The 15,160-nt window shown below is 40.7% G+C and overlaps 1 protein-coding gene across 2 annotated transcripts in view; it reads right to left on the bottom strand.

Annotated features, from left to right (window-relative positions):
* spag9b (sperm associated antigen 9b) overlaps positions 1-15,160 on the bottom strand; it is a 70,029-nt gene that overhangs the window by 5,778 nt on the left and 49,091 nt on the right. The window contains exons 14-27 of one of the 2 annotated variants that reach the window (XM_089016093.1): positions 14,839-15,018; positions 13,466-13,598; positions 10,905-10,988; positions 10,621-10,782; positions 10,362-10,533; positions 7,536-7,727; positions 7,336-7,453; positions 5,048-5,179; positions 4,875-4,955; positions 4,744-4,811; positions 4,526-4,674; positions 3,087-3,258; positions 2,878-2,991; positions 668-841 (exon numbers count right to left, since the gene is read on the bottom strand). In XM_089016093.1, coding sequence (XP_088872219.1) covers positions 668-841; positions 2,878-2,991; positions 3,087-3,258; positions 4,526-4,674; positions 4,744-4,811; positions 4,875-4,955; positions 5,048-5,179; positions 7,336-7,453; positions 7,536-7,727; positions 10,362-10,533; positions 10,621-10,782; positions 10,905-10,988; positions 13,466-13,598; positions 14,839-15,018 — 1,931 coding nt within the window. The remainder of the gene's footprint in view (positions 1-667; positions 842-2,877; positions 2,992-3,086; positions 3,259-4,525; positions 4,675-4,743; positions 4,812-4,874; positions 4,956-5,047; positions 5,180-7,335; positions 7,454-7,535; positions 7,728-10,361; positions 10,534-10,620; positions 10,783-10,904; positions 10,989-13,465; positions 13,599-14,838; positions 15,019-15,160) is intronic. The other variant, XM_089016094.1, reaches the window with a different exon arrangement.

The following is a 15,160-nucleotide window of genomic DNA, read 5'->3' as shown; positions in this document are numbered from 1 at the left end:
GATTGATGGGATATTTTAACCTTGCAGTCTACACTCTACCTTTATCAATAATGTTGAAACGACTCTTAATTTCACCGTGTTTTCTATCCATTTTCTCACTCTCTCTGTCGTCTGCCTATCTGTTTTTCATTTGCAGCTCTGTGTTTTTGCCCCACTGCTGCGTTCTTGACCAATCACGTGCGGGTTTAACCGAAGACTGGGGGCGGGGAATAGAGGACCAAAAAAAGTCAGCTGCCATTTCCTTGTTCAGAGAACGGGCTCATTCACGAACGACACATCATTCATTGTGGCGCTCCGCGTGTATCCCGAAAAATAGTTAATATGCCAAGATTAAATTCTCGTGAATTTAACGTTCGTAAGCCGAAAAGCTCGTTAGCCAAATTGTTCGTAAGCCGAGGTATCACTACAGTAAAGTCTCGTTATATCGATATCGGATATATCAATAGTCCCGGTTATATCGATACTATTTCTATGCACGCATGGAGAAAATTACATGCAAACAGGGTCGGATATATCGATAGTCCCGGTTATATCGATATTTTTCGGACTCCCTTGAATATCGATATAACGAGACTTTACTGTATTTATACAACTGCTTAAAAAATTGCTTGCATGCATCAGGGGTTAATTACTAATAATAACCAAGTTGATGAGTCCTTTTGTTTACCTGGGACGGCGGCGAAGAACTTAACCGCATCGCGGTGTCCATGGAAACAGAGCTGGGCGTGGACCATGGAGCAGTATGGAACAAATGTCCCTGCAGCTACTTTGTCACTGCTCTCATCACTGTAGACGCGAATCGCACTCTCTGGATGGTTACTTGTTCCTTTTGTCGGCTTACCTGCAAATACGAACACAAGGTTAGCACGACCTTGGTCTGCTTATCCAGAGGGACTGTCTCCTATGTCCATGAGATGTCCTGACATGTCAACCAGGAGAGCTCTACAACATCCAGAGCTATGAGGAACGCCGGGCGGATCTCATTCACCACTGAGTCTTCGCCCACAGAAGAGCTTTTTAACCACCTCGATGACTTCAACCCCAAATATAGGCGAGCCCACCAGAGTCCCCAGATTGTGTTTCCTCTAAGGACAGCATGTCAGAAGAATTAAGGAGGTCTTGAAGGTATTCTCCCACAGTCAGTCACAATTTAAATGCAACAGTGTTAATGGTGCAGCGCTTCCCTGGTGGACCCATAATTCAGGGTTCTCACACAAAAAGAAGTCCAAGATGGCGCCCGAGTAGGTAGCCATTAGCAAGTGCTCTCATGGGCCTTGCTTTTTGTTGTTGTTTTTGTCTTGTTTTGTGATTTCTTTTGTCACTTTGTGTTGTTGTGCCTCATGTGGAATGGATACGGATTGTTTTTCAGCATTTTTGCCCACTGTTTTTGAATGGGAGGAATGTCGGTGCCATTCGACTGCCATCGCTGGACAGCTCTGGGGCCATTGTGCTTTTTTTGCGCCTGTAATGGGCAGCATTTTCACAGCCCTGCTTTGTTCAGCGGAAAGGTCAGTGCTGTTGGACAGTCTGCGGCTGGATGGATGCATGGCTTGAGGAGCCCGCGATAAAAAGAAAGGAGCGTCAGCGCAGAGCGCCGATGCGTATGTGGACTTGTTGCGGCTTGGAATTGAAGCAGATTTATGTGGGACAGGAGATGTGAGACAATCTCTTTTCGTCAATGGATGCTAAAGCTCCGTGTTTGCTTTCAACATTTAGCTTGTAGTCGAAGTGCACGTTCCACCATGATGTCCCTGATCCACTGGTGGCTTTGATCCTCTCCTCTTTCATCTAGAACTGCTTCATGTCATTACAAAGAGGGTACAGTAAGTCCTGAAGGAATGAATGACTCTGTGTCTTTGGTTGTCATATTGTCTTTGAGCTATTTAATTATTTTTGTTCTTTTGACTTCAAGACGGCGCCGCGGGAGTGGCTGCCTTTCCAGCAGCTCCTGTATTTTGTTTTTCTACTTTCATTCCTTTCATCACTTTGCTGCTGTGAAATGTAAATTTCTCCACTGTGAGACTAATAAAGCCAAATCCAACCCAAAATCCAAAAGCTGGAAAATGGTTGACCAATTTTACAGTCAGGAAAAGTGAGGAAAAAAAAATGTCCTGGAAAAATGTTTTCCCTCCCAAATGGTTCGGATTGCATGACTGTTCATGTCTTATGTTGTGTGTATTTATTATGTGTAGGAGTATTTTGTCATTTTAAAATTCCTTGTTCTATAAAGCATGTTGTTACCACTGCAGCTGTTGTGAAAACGTTATATAAATAAAGAGATGTGATAATAATAATAATAATAATAATAATAATAATAATAATAATAATAATAATAATAATAATAATAATAATACTTTTCATTCATAAGCACCTTTCAAAACTCTCAAGGTCACTTTACAGTCACAGGATAAGTTTTCAGCATTCACTCAACCCGGAAGTAACTCAAATAGATAGAAAGCTAGCAAGATATCTATATAGTTAATAGATAGCTAGCTAGATAACAACAACAACAATAATAATAATACATTCATTAATAAGCACCTTTCAAAACTCTCACGGTCACTTTATTTTAGTATATAATATTGAAACAATCTGGTTAAATGTAGACTAGTACAACATGTATCCAAATTTTGGAGCCGGAATTTATGAGTGTATGTGGTGATAACTTGACTCATTCTGTAAAAGCTAAAAATACTCCTGCAAAAGTCCCATAAACGTTGGGCAAAATCATTTCAAGCAAAGATTTGCAACCCTGAATTTCATTGTCATTTTCCATAGCCTTGCCTAACTCCTCCGATCTATCATCTATCCATTGATCGCTAAAATCAGAGTATTCACCAAAACACGAATTGATTACAGATTAAAATCAATACTCACTGTCGACAAGAGGGATCGAAATGATGACTCCGTTTCCAGTACCAATCCACAGACGGTTACATGACACCATGAGAGCAGTGATACGCACAAATGAGAAGCCCAGTTTCCCCGTACCTGAAAAGATAAATAAATCATTGCATGACAATCGCAACACTAAACATGAAACATGTGTGCAATGGTGGCTAAAAAAATACATGAAGTGAACCAACCCAACATCTTGCTGATGTAAGGCTCAATGTCCAGATCCTGTAAGTGCTGGAAAGTATGGGCATGGAAGAGCCTGAGGGTGGAGTCCAGCCTGATAGATACCCAGATGCCATCACCATCCCATGCCAACTGACGCACCTGGCTCTCCTTACGTGGGTGTGCATCAAATGACTTCTGCGTGGTAAAATAATACTACATTTCACATTTGTCTGCGTTTTGTGGTATTACAGGTAACATCCGATTTACGACCGGGTTCCGTTCCGACAAAACGGTCGAAATGCATTCAGAATGGCCGACGCGAGGTTTATACGACAGAATAGAATGTCAATCTGTTGTTTTTAAAGAATGTTTACATTTTATAACTTTTAGTGTCATTTTTATCATTTTATAAAGTCTCAGAGAGGCGGTGAAAGAAAAAAGTCTAAGAGAGGCGGTGGCGGCGTGGGCCCGACGCGGCGTTCTCGTCACGCCAAAATTGTCATACGCGTTTGTGAAGAAACTGTTATTTTGTATCCTCATTTTGTGCAATGCTCATTTTGTGCAAATATTCTCTGTTAAAATAATGAGGCCTGCTGAAAGTTGAGCGGATCTGGCAACGCAGCCACAACGCTACCTATGGTCCTTTGACAGCGATAAAAAAAAAATAGTTCTTATACAATGCTGAGAGAAGCGGTTTCTCTCTGTGCTCCGGCAAATAAACATCTTACTTGTTCTTGTCCGGAGAATTAAAAAAAAAGGGTCTGGTGGTTGTGGTCCTAAGTACAGGTGGTTGTCACTCGCACTGGTCATAAATCGGATGCTACCTGTATTTTGGTATTATGTAATTATGACTTCAAGATGGTGCTGCGACAGTGGCTGCCTTTACAGCAGCTCCTATACTTTATATTCTTGAACTTTCTTCCTTTCATAAATTCGCTGCTGTAGATCGGGATTTTTTTTTTCCATTGTGAAATGAATAAAGATACATTTTTTCTTATCTACAGAACCGAAAGTTGCAAGAATTACCCACAATGCAATTCTGGATTCTATTTCAAATGAAAAAGAATCACGTTTTTGTCATTAGAAACATATGTTTCATATGTTTCTCCACTGCGAGACTAATAAAGGCAAATCCAATCCAATCCAATGTTTCAAATCCAAACACAATTCATTTGCTGCCGACAACAAAATGAATGGAATTTAATTTTTCGTAATACATTTTTTTGGACTGACAGCTTTTACTCTGCAGTGACTAATTAAAAAACATGCGTGCGCACTCTTAAAACGATAAGCAACACGAAAATGTTATAAATGAGAGAAAATTCATTCTTCATTGTCAAAATTCATCAAGCAGAGATTTAAATAAAATCAATCAAAACAAAACAGCTAAGGCGGGCAATGTGAAAAACATGAAATGGGTAAACATTCAATAACCACAAACAGAACATAAACATAACTTTACCTCAATCTTCATAGCTTTGGGATGCACCACGTATATCTTATTTCTGTACCCACACCACACCTTTTCGTGCACCACCGTCATGCAACGGATGGCGTAGTGAGGTTTCCCCAAGTCGAGCAAGTGGTAGTTGATCAGATTCCATTGCCCATCTGAAACATAAAAAAAGTGACAAAACCATTTAATGATGATTTTTAGAGATGGAATTTTATATCGCTCACCAGCTCCACGGTGGAAAATGGCTAATGTGCCATCAGACAGGCCAACCAGAACACGCCCTTTCACATGACTGAAAGAAAAAAAAAAGTCAGGTTAGCCAAGCTTTTCAATTAGCAAAATTAAATGAACTTACATGATGCCGAGTACGGAGTCTTTCAGCTTGACAGAATGGAGACATTTTGTCCATTGTGCCACAGAGGAGTGGACATACACACTGGAGAAATAGAATGAACACACCCAATGAATTTCTGCTCACAAAACAACACAAAAAAGAAAATGATTCTGTCAAATATCATTGATTCTCACCATCCATTCTGTGCCCCAAGCCACATGGTGGGCAGGACGCTGCTCATCTTCTGCGCCTCTTCTCTCATCAGATCTTGTTCCTCAGCAGTGGAGTTTGAACTCACGCCACCTTTTACCAGGTCACACTCTCGACTAAGCAAGGGGAATCAAGATCATAACTCAAGCTGTCAAATGCCACTGGTACTCTTTTTACATATGTGGCGTGATTGGTTATAATTAACCACTAAAAGCACCAATAATGATTAGATTACATTTGATTAGATTAACCTTTATCAGTCTCACAGTGGAGAAATTCACAATTCACATGTCACCTGTTAATGTAATAACATAAGATGCACACTGTCATAAACCCTGTCCTTGAAAAGGTTAATTCGTTTACTTGGAAGAAATAAAATACGACCTGAAAAATGCACCTCAATATTGAGACGTTTCACTCATAAGGCATTGTCATGACTGTGAGGTGTGCTGTCGGTGTGACGGAGGAATTCAAGGTGGAGGTGGGACTCCACCAGGGGTCAGCTCTGAGCCCCTTCTTGTTCGCTATGGTGATGGACAGGCTGACAGACGATGTTAGACAAGAATCTCTTTGGACCATGATGTTTGCAGATGACATTGTGATCTGTAGCGAGAACAGGGAAAAGGTGGCGGAGAAACTAGAGATGTGGAGGTATGCCCCGGAAAGGAGAGGAATGGAGATCAGTCGCAGCAAGACGGAATATATGCGTGTGAATGAGAGAGTACAAGAGAAAGTACAAGAGTGATGCTACAGGGAGAAGAGATAAAGAAGGTGGAGGTTTTAAGTACTTGGGGTCAACTGTCCAGAGCAATGGAGAGTGTGGAAAGGAGGTGAAGAAGCGTATCCAGGCAGGCTGGAACGGCTGGAGAAAAATGTCAGGTGTGATGTGTGATAGAAGGGTTTCAGCTAGGATGAAAAGAAAAGTGTATAAAACGGTGGTGAGACAAGCCATGATGTTTGGACTGGAGACAGTGCCACTGAAGAAAAGACAGGGAGCAAAGCTGGAGGTAGCAGAGCTGAAGGTGTTGAGGTTTTCTTTGGAAGTGACCAGGTTGGATAGGATCAGGAATGAATATATCAGAGGGACAACTCATATTCGAGGCTTTGGAGTGAAAGCCAGAGGCCAGACTGAGATGGTTTGGACATGTCCAGAGGAGAGAGAATGACTATATCGGGAGAAGGATGCTGAGCCTTGAACTGCCAGGCAGGAGACCGAGAGGAAGACCAAAGAGGAGGTTGATGGATGTTGTTAAAGAGGACGTAAGGGTAGCTGGTGTGAGAGAAGAGGATGCACAAAACCGGGCTAGATGGAGGACACTGATTCGCTGTGGCAACCCCTGAATGGAAAAGCCGAAAGGAAAATAAGAAGGCACTCATATGGCATTAATCTGAAAACACGGGTATATCAATGATGGGTCATTTGAGAAGCAATGTGTGTAATTTCAATTGGACAACGAAAAGGACGTTGTGGGTACTGCTGAGCAAAGAACTGTAAGGGGGTCGTATTTTTAACAAGCAAGAAGTGAGAGGTGAGTTTAACTGCCCGCAGGCAAACCAGAGCCATCAAGGCACAGATATACCACACCAGACAAGACCCAAAGTGTAGGTTGTGAAAAAGGCACCTGAGACAATCCAACACATAACTGCGAGGTGTAAGATACTGGCAGGGAAAGCCTACATGGAGCGCCATAACCAGGTGGCTGGCATGGTCTACTGAAACATCTTTGCGGAGTATGGACTGGAAACCCTATGGTCAAAATGGAAAACACCTCCAAAGGTAGTAGAGAATGACTGAGCAAAGATACTGTGGGACTTCCAGATACAGAATGACAAGATGGTAATGGCGAACCAACCACATATCGTGATCATCGATAAAGGGCAGAGGAAAGCCGTTGTAATAGATGTAGTGGACACAAGTGATGGAAACATCAGAAAGAAGGAACATGAGAAACTAGAGAAATACCACTGGGTGACAGTCGTGCCTGTGGTGGTCGGAGGACTCGGGGCACTCGGTGACCCCCAAACTAGACGAGTTATATGTATAATTTATATGTATGTGTTATATGTGGAGGGGATTAAACATAATCTAATGGCATCCCCAAATCCATAACGGACCTCGAGAGGAAACCATAACTACAATGTGGCCCGCGGCAAAAAATGACTTTGACACCCCTGGATTACAGGGTAACATGAAAGGGTCTCATAGTTGCCTTGCAGCCATCGGAAGACAATGACGTGAAAATGACATTTTTTGGGTTATTGACCAGATTACCTTTGAGGAGAATTGGTAGAAGCCTCTTCTGTCTGCTGCAACCCCAAAGGATCAGTGAAGGCATATTCACTGTATACTCCTCTCTGATTAGCAGAACTTCTGTTCTCCTCAGTGGTTTCTATAAAAGTCACAATTTGTAGTAAAGTGGAGTTGGTGGTGAAAAAGCTGAAATTGCTTACCCATCTTTCCGTTTTCCTTACCTGCATTGTCTGCTCCCTGAGCAACAGTCGTTGCTCCCTCAGCTGTGCAGCCTACGATGGTGATGCCTTCAAGCACGCCATCACTGATGGCTGAGCTGTTACTGCTGTTGGACGAACAGGCCTTGTCGACGGGCGCAGTTTCTGACGTCATGCTGAGTTCCTCACCGGCTGGATAATCGGTCTCTCTGGCACCTGAAATTTATAGTTGTGGATCAATCTAGGAAAATACAGTAAAGTCTCGTTATATCGATATTCAAGGGAGTCCGAAAAAATATCGATATAACCGGGACTATTGATATATCCGACCCTGTTTGCATGTAATTTTCTCCGTGCGTGCATAGAAATAGTATCGATATAACCGGGACTATCGATATATCCGATATCGATATAACGAGACTTTACTGTAATTTAAAGTGAAGCCAGATTTTATTTACTGTTTTGCATAAAAAAAGTACAGTAAAGTCTCGTTATATCGATATTCAAGGGAGTCCGAAAAAATATCGATATAACCGGGACTATCGATATATCCGACCCTGTTTGCATGTAATTTTCTCCGTGCGTGCATAGAAATAGTATCGATATAACCGGGACTATCGATATATCCGATATCGATATAACGAGACTTTACTGTACTTGGAACACTTATTTCAGTACATGGCTGCTACATGTATGTTCGTAAAAAAAAAATACATGTTACCCTTTCAGAAAAAAATCCACTCCATTGAAGTTAAACTGTATTTATTTTGTAATTTATTTATTGTATACATGCGTGATTAAAAAGTTGTTAAACTGATTTTTGTTATTTAAATCACCCATATTAAATACAGGGATTCATAGTGTCATTCGTCATGGTGAGGCAGACAGTTCTGACGATAAAGCTGCCAAAGCTTACAAGGAATCATTTATCAAGATGGTGGAAGAAGAAGGCTACGTTCCTCATCAAGTGTTTAATGCTGATGAAACCGGCCACTCCATTCCATCAAGCCATCAACGACCATCACAAAGGTAAATCAAACGACGTTATTATATAGTACAGTGTATTTCATTAATTACAATACCATAGCACATTTATTATACATAAAATAAGGTATATTTGGTGTAGTTTTAAGGCTTAGAAAATTAGAAAGTCGTGTTTTATGGGGACCTGGGAATGGATTATTCTCGTTTTAATGGTTTCATATGGGAAATTAATGTTTGGGATACATACTTTTTGCCTTACACACTGTCTGGGAACCAATTAAATTGGTAAGCCAAGGTATCAATGTATACCAAAAAAGTCAGTTAAGGTAAACCCCTTTTTACACACACAAAAATAACAACAAATTCTTCCTATTAAAATATCTTCACATTACATCCATTTATCAAACAATTTGAAGCATTCAATGACTTTATCACGGTATTCAAGATGGTCGTGTAGCCGTGGGACATGAAATCAAACCAAATCCAAGAGAATGTGCAACTTTTAGAGACAACCTAAATGTGAAGTGGACCAATATTTGATCTTGTCTTACAAATTAATTGGTTCCCAGACAGAGCGTGTAAGGCGAAAAGTGTGTATCCCAAACATTAATTTCCCATAGGAAACCATTAAAATGAGAATAATCCGTCCCCATAAAACATAATTTTCTACTTTCTGATTAGCTACCCTAAATTAATATCTTGAAGAGCCACATTTTTTCAAAGAGCAACAATCACTTTTGCATACCTACAGATACTGATGTTTTTGTCCACCTTTCTCATGCTTAACATGGTTTGATAGAGGGTGTTTGTAAAAATTTTTTTTTTACCAGATCTTTCCATAGATTCTCAATTAGGATCATGCCTGGACTTTTACTTTGCCATTTTAACATCTGAGTATGTTTAGTTTTTCATCGTTCCATCACAGATTTTGCTTTAGCATCAAAGTTAGCTTTCATCACGAGCAAAGTTCCTCACGTGATCTGTACATCTTTTCATATTCTCATCCTGCTTTTATAACCTCTCCACAACTTTATTCCAGTCCTGTCTGGAGTGTTTTTTTACAATGCTATGTGCTCCCCAATGTTGTAAAAGACCTCTGTGATCATCACCGAGCAGGTGCATTAATATGCAGACGAGATTACACACAGATTAACTCAATTCATCATTCATTCATTCATCCATTTAGGTCAACGATGGATTAAACTCAAACCGTCAGGGAACTGGGGTTGTGTGTGTGTGAGGGTGCGGGGGTAAAAGGGGGTGGGGGTTGTCCACACTTCACAAATGTGTCCTAAACAAATGTGTCCTAAAAAACCTAAGAATTCATATCTTTATGTTTCAAGCCAGAAATGTGGCAAAAGGTCTGAGTTCAACGGGGCCAAATACTTTCACAAACCACTGTATTTTGAAATTGTGTGATAAGTTTTCTTCATAACAGAAATAAGATGTTATGACCAGTTCACATTCTCAAGTGATACTCTTTTTGATCCATCCATCTATCCATCCGTCCATCTGTCTGGGTACAGTAGGTGGGAAACACCACAAATTAGCTACATGGCAAACGCGTAGCACACATCCTCGCTCACACCTAGGGACAATTTAGAGTATTCCATTAACCTGCTAGGGATGTTTTTGGAATGTGGGAAGAAACTGGAGTACCCGGAGAAACCCAGGCAGGAACAGGAAGAACATACAAACTCCACAAGAGGAAGGTCAAAGCCAGAATTGAACCATTCACTGTGACGTGGTCATCAATCCACCAAGTCTTATCTTGTTTATTATGGAGCAGAAATTTGGTCTCGTACTTTCCCTAACTTCATAAAAATACACAATTTTCTAGTTGTATAAAAATACTCAGCAACAGACCTGGGACACTTGTGATACAAAGGACATGGGAATCACACACGATGAAGCTGTCGAGAATGGTTCCGGGCTGGTTAGCATCAATGACAACAGCTTTAGTAGACGAATGGGTGCTGGTACAAATCCACACCAAGGATGACAACTCATCATGTTGTCGCAGTTCTTTTTGCTGTTCCTTAAAGCAGAAGAAGTGTAGATGTTTTCAGTTTAGTCATTGTTATTTTCTACGTCTTGAGAAAAACGTTGTAAATGTAACCAACACCTTGAGTTCTTCATCCAATTTTTCCAAGCTGCTCTGAGATCCTATTTTCTTTTTGGGGCTCTCTGGTCCTGGCACATTGCTGTAAAATACGCTGGCTCCGACGATGGAACCCCCATCTCTGGTTTTACCTCCAGATAAATGCACTCCAGCAGCACACCATAGCTGAAGGACAGAAACATAAGCTCGGGATTGACGTATTGGGCCCCCGAGTATAGAAGAACCCAATATTGGAGCTCTCAAACAACAAACAGCAGCTCAATAGTAGCAAAAGTAAATGAACATACTTTCATCGAGGCATCTTTCTCATCTAAAGGTCGAAGGAAAACCGGGACAGGAAGGTCCTTCATCTTCTCTTGACCACCATTGTTCTGTGAGAAAATGACATTTCAAGAAGGTTCATTCATAAGAGTTTAAGTGTCGGGAACCTATGGCTCGTGAGCCATATATGGCTCTTTTGATGATTGCATCCGGCTCGCCGATAAAACTAAATACTGTACTGTACATATTCTCTCTTTTTCGCTGTTCATTTCATGTCAGTTGGCGGAAAGCGCAATTTTGATTGATACTGACCTATGGCCGTTAATGTTGAAACAGGTAAACGCCCCCTTTTCAATAAGCCTGACGAGTAAAAAAATGACTAGTCGAGTATCGTACACTTGAATGGACGGAAGGATCCGCCTTTGTGGAGAGAAAAAGTTCTGTCGTGATTCTAATATGCAATGAAACAATACCATGAATGAAACAGTTGAATATCACTGGCATTTTGACAAGCCCCATGCTAACGTGAGCATCAATATACTTCTGTGAGAGACAGCAGAAAGCAAGCGTGCAAGCTAATGAGCAGTCTGCAGGCTAGTTAGCAGTAGCTTTGCCTATGGACCCGGCAAGTTGACTTTGATTTCGATTGTTTGGCTGGATTTTTTTTTTTTACCAATCATGAGTAACGGAAAACTATTCATATTAATGGTGAGTACGTCTGTGTAAGCTCTCAGTCGTACAGGAGTGGTCCATCGATGAGAAGGTTTCTTCAGCCGTCATCTGTACAATTTTGAAGGTTTCGGATGTTTCGCTTCCTATCCAAGAGGCTTCGTCAGCGAACTAAAGTCTGACTGGTCGTATCGGCCCTATTTATATATATATATATATACACAGTAAAGTCTCGTTATATCGATATCGGATATATCGATAGTCCCGGTTATATCGATACTATTTCTATGCACGCACTGAGAAAATTACATGCAAACAGGGTCGGATATATCGATAGTCCCGGTTATATCGATATTTTTCGGACTCCCTTGAATATCGATATCAGAATCAGAATCAGAATCAGAATACCTTTATTCGTCCCGCAATGGGGAAATTTGCAGTCCACAGCAGCAATTGAAGAGGGATGGGGATATAACGAGACTTTACTGTATATATATCAATTATATATATATATATATATATATATATATATATATATATATATATATATATATATATATATATATATATATATATATATATATATATATATGTATATATATATATATAAATATATATATATATATATATATTGTTCCTACATTCCTGAGTAACGACTGGCCTGTTTCCCCCACTCCCACCGGTATCACCTCATCAGCATTACGAAAGTTGCCTAACCTGTTTTGCCTAAGCAGGCGATTGTATGAACGATCCAAATTGAACCTCACCCCACCAGACCGGTTTAAAGAAGGATTTTGTTGTTTTATAAGAATCGCTTCTTTTACCCCGCTTTCAAACCATCTATGTTCTTTTGCTAAGATTTTAACCTCATTGTCGTCAAATGAGTGGTTGCTAGCTTTTAGGTGCAAATGTACTGCCGATTGAGGCCCACTAGTATTATCCCTGCGATGTTGATAAAGTCTTTTTTTGAGAATTTGTTGAGTCTCCCCAATGTACTGCTCTTTACAATTTTCATTCTTACAATGTATGGAATAAACTACATTACTTTGTTTTTCATTTGGTAGCCTATCTTTTGGATGCACTAATTTTTGCCTTAACGTGTTTATCGGTTTGAAATAAGTAGGAATTTTATGTTGCCAAAGGATTCTTTGTAATTTTTCAGAGACTCCTGCAATGTACGGTACTGCTACTCCTCTCCTTTTTGTATCGTGAGAATTTTTGGTTTCATTCCCTATTCTTTCTTTCTGACATTTGTTGAATGACCACTGAGGGTACCCACAGTTAGTGAGTGCTCTCCTGATATGTTTTGACTCCTTTTCTCTACCTTCAATGCTCGTTGGTATTAGTTTAGCCCTATGCTGGACGGTTCTGATAACTCCTAGTTTGTGTTGTAAAGGGTGGTTAGAGTCAAAAAGTAAGTATTGGTCAGTGTGCGTAGCCTTCCTAAAGACTTCTGTTTTTAGCGCTCTGTCCTCTTTTATAATTACTTTAACAATCCAAGAAGGTGAGTTGGTTCTCTTAATTAATCTGAATTAATTGTGAGTATTATCACAAAGTTATTTTAAATAATATATTCTGACATGGCGGCCTGGTAGTCGAGTGGTTAGCACGCTGGCTTCACAGTGCAGAGGTCGACGTTTCGTGTCCCGCTCCAGTTTCCCCGTGTGGAGTTTGCATGTTCTCCCTGGGCCCGCGTGGGTTTTCTCCGGGTCCTCCGGTTTCCTCCCACATTATGGCTCTCGACCCCTGGTTTAAGCGCTCCTCAAAAATATGATTTATCGTACATGGTACAGATTCGGGCTATTAATGGTGAAGCCTTAATATTTTTCCATGAAGACATAAACACATTTCAAATAAAGTGTGAGGTTCGTAATCTATCGTGACACGAAGGAAAGACTGAAGGAACTTTTCTACTTACTTTGTGCTTCTTGGAGAGGCTCCAGCCATATGCCTGTAGTCTGCCCTCTTCCCCTTTCTGGACGTGGGCTTTAACCTGCCGATACTGTGCCCGTTTCTGTTCTCGTCTGGACACCATGTTCTCCACTGCTAATCTGTGGTATATGTAATCGGTGCTTTTTCAAATGTATTTTGTCATACAGTGATACCTTGGTTTACGAACTTAATTGGTTCCCAGACAGTGTGTAAAGCGAAAAGTGTGTAACCCAAAAATTAATTTCCCATAGGAAACCATTAAAATGAGAATAATCCATTCCTAAGTGCCCATAAAACATAATTTTCTACTTCCTAATTTTTTAAGCCTTAAAACCACACAAAATATATCTTATTTTATGTATAATAAATGTGCTATGGTATTATAAGTAAAGAAATAAACTGTACAGTATAATAAAGTGGTTTTATTTAATCTTTGTGATGGTCGTTGATGGCTTGATGGAATGGAGTGGCCGCTTTCATCAGCATTAAACACTTGATGAGGAACGTAGACTTCTTCTTCCACCATCTTGAGGAATTATCCCTCGTAGGTGCTTTCTCTGTGATAATTGTACCTAGTTCCTCATCAATAGTATTCTGTTTATCTGGGTTGGTAGCTTTTCGCATCAAGTGTACAGATGGCTTGTTTGTGGAGCCTGATTGATGTGATATTTTAACCTTGCAGTCGACACACTGCCTTTGAACTATCAAAGTTGAAATCCATTTTGTCACTCTCTCTGTCGTCTGCCTGTCTCTTTAATGTTTAAACCACCTTCCCTCACTGCTGCATTCTTGACCAATCACGTGGCTTTAACCGAAGACTGGGGGCGGGGAATAGAGGATAAAAAAATGTCGGCTGCCATTTTGTTTTTTGGAGATTGGCTTCACTCTCTCTGTCTGTAACCCCTTCCCCTGCACTGCTGCGTTCTTGACCAATCACGTGGATTTAACCGACGACTGGGGGCGGGGAATAGAGGACCAAAACAAGCCGGCTAAATAAATGTAACAGTTGTAAAGCGAAAAGTTTGTAAGCCAAGGGGTTGGTAAACCGAGGTATCACCGTACTTGATCACAGGACTGATTTGACTTGCGTTTTGTTGATTTGACTCTCAAATTTGGCTGATTTACAAACATTATGTAAATACAGTAAAGTCTCGTTATATCGATATAGGATATATCGATAGTCCCGGTTATATCGATACTATTTCTATGCACGCACGGAGAAAATTACATACAAACAGGGTTGGATATATCGATAGTCCCTGTTATATCGATATTTTTTCGGACTCCCTTGAATATCGATATAACGAGACTTTACTGTATATAAATGAACCTATAGTCAATCTCTTGTGTCCGACTTACTCCTCATTGAGAAAATCGAAAGCTTTGCTCTTGTCGCTGGGCAGCTGCTGCAAGGTGCTGCTCCTCTTCTTGACAGAGGGTTGAATCTGCGAGGTGGGCGCATTGTACTTCACGTTGACCGGAGCTTCGGCAGGAGGTTTCTTTGAAGCGCCGCCCGATGAACTGAACAAACGGCTGAAACTGGAGTTGTCAGGGCAAGGGAAGGGAAGAGAAGGGGAGGGAAGGGAAAGGAAGAAAGAGCATCCAGACAAACATATAGAGGGATGGACACAAGCAGTTGCTCCAGCAGAGAGGTTTGAGCAATTAAAGGTCTTTGACAAAT

Source organism: Hippocampus bargibanti, linkage group LG15 (assembly GCF_051943395.1).
Source record: "Hippocampus bargibanti isolate YZ-2025 linkage group LG15, ASM5194339v1, whole genome shotgun sequence".
NCBI lineage: Eukaryota > Metazoa > Chordata > Actinopteri > Syngnathiformes > Syngnathidae > Hippocampus > Hippocampus bargibanti.
The sequence above is the reverse complement of the archived record's forward strand: the minus strand, read 5'-3'. Positions and strand labels throughout refer to the sequence as shown.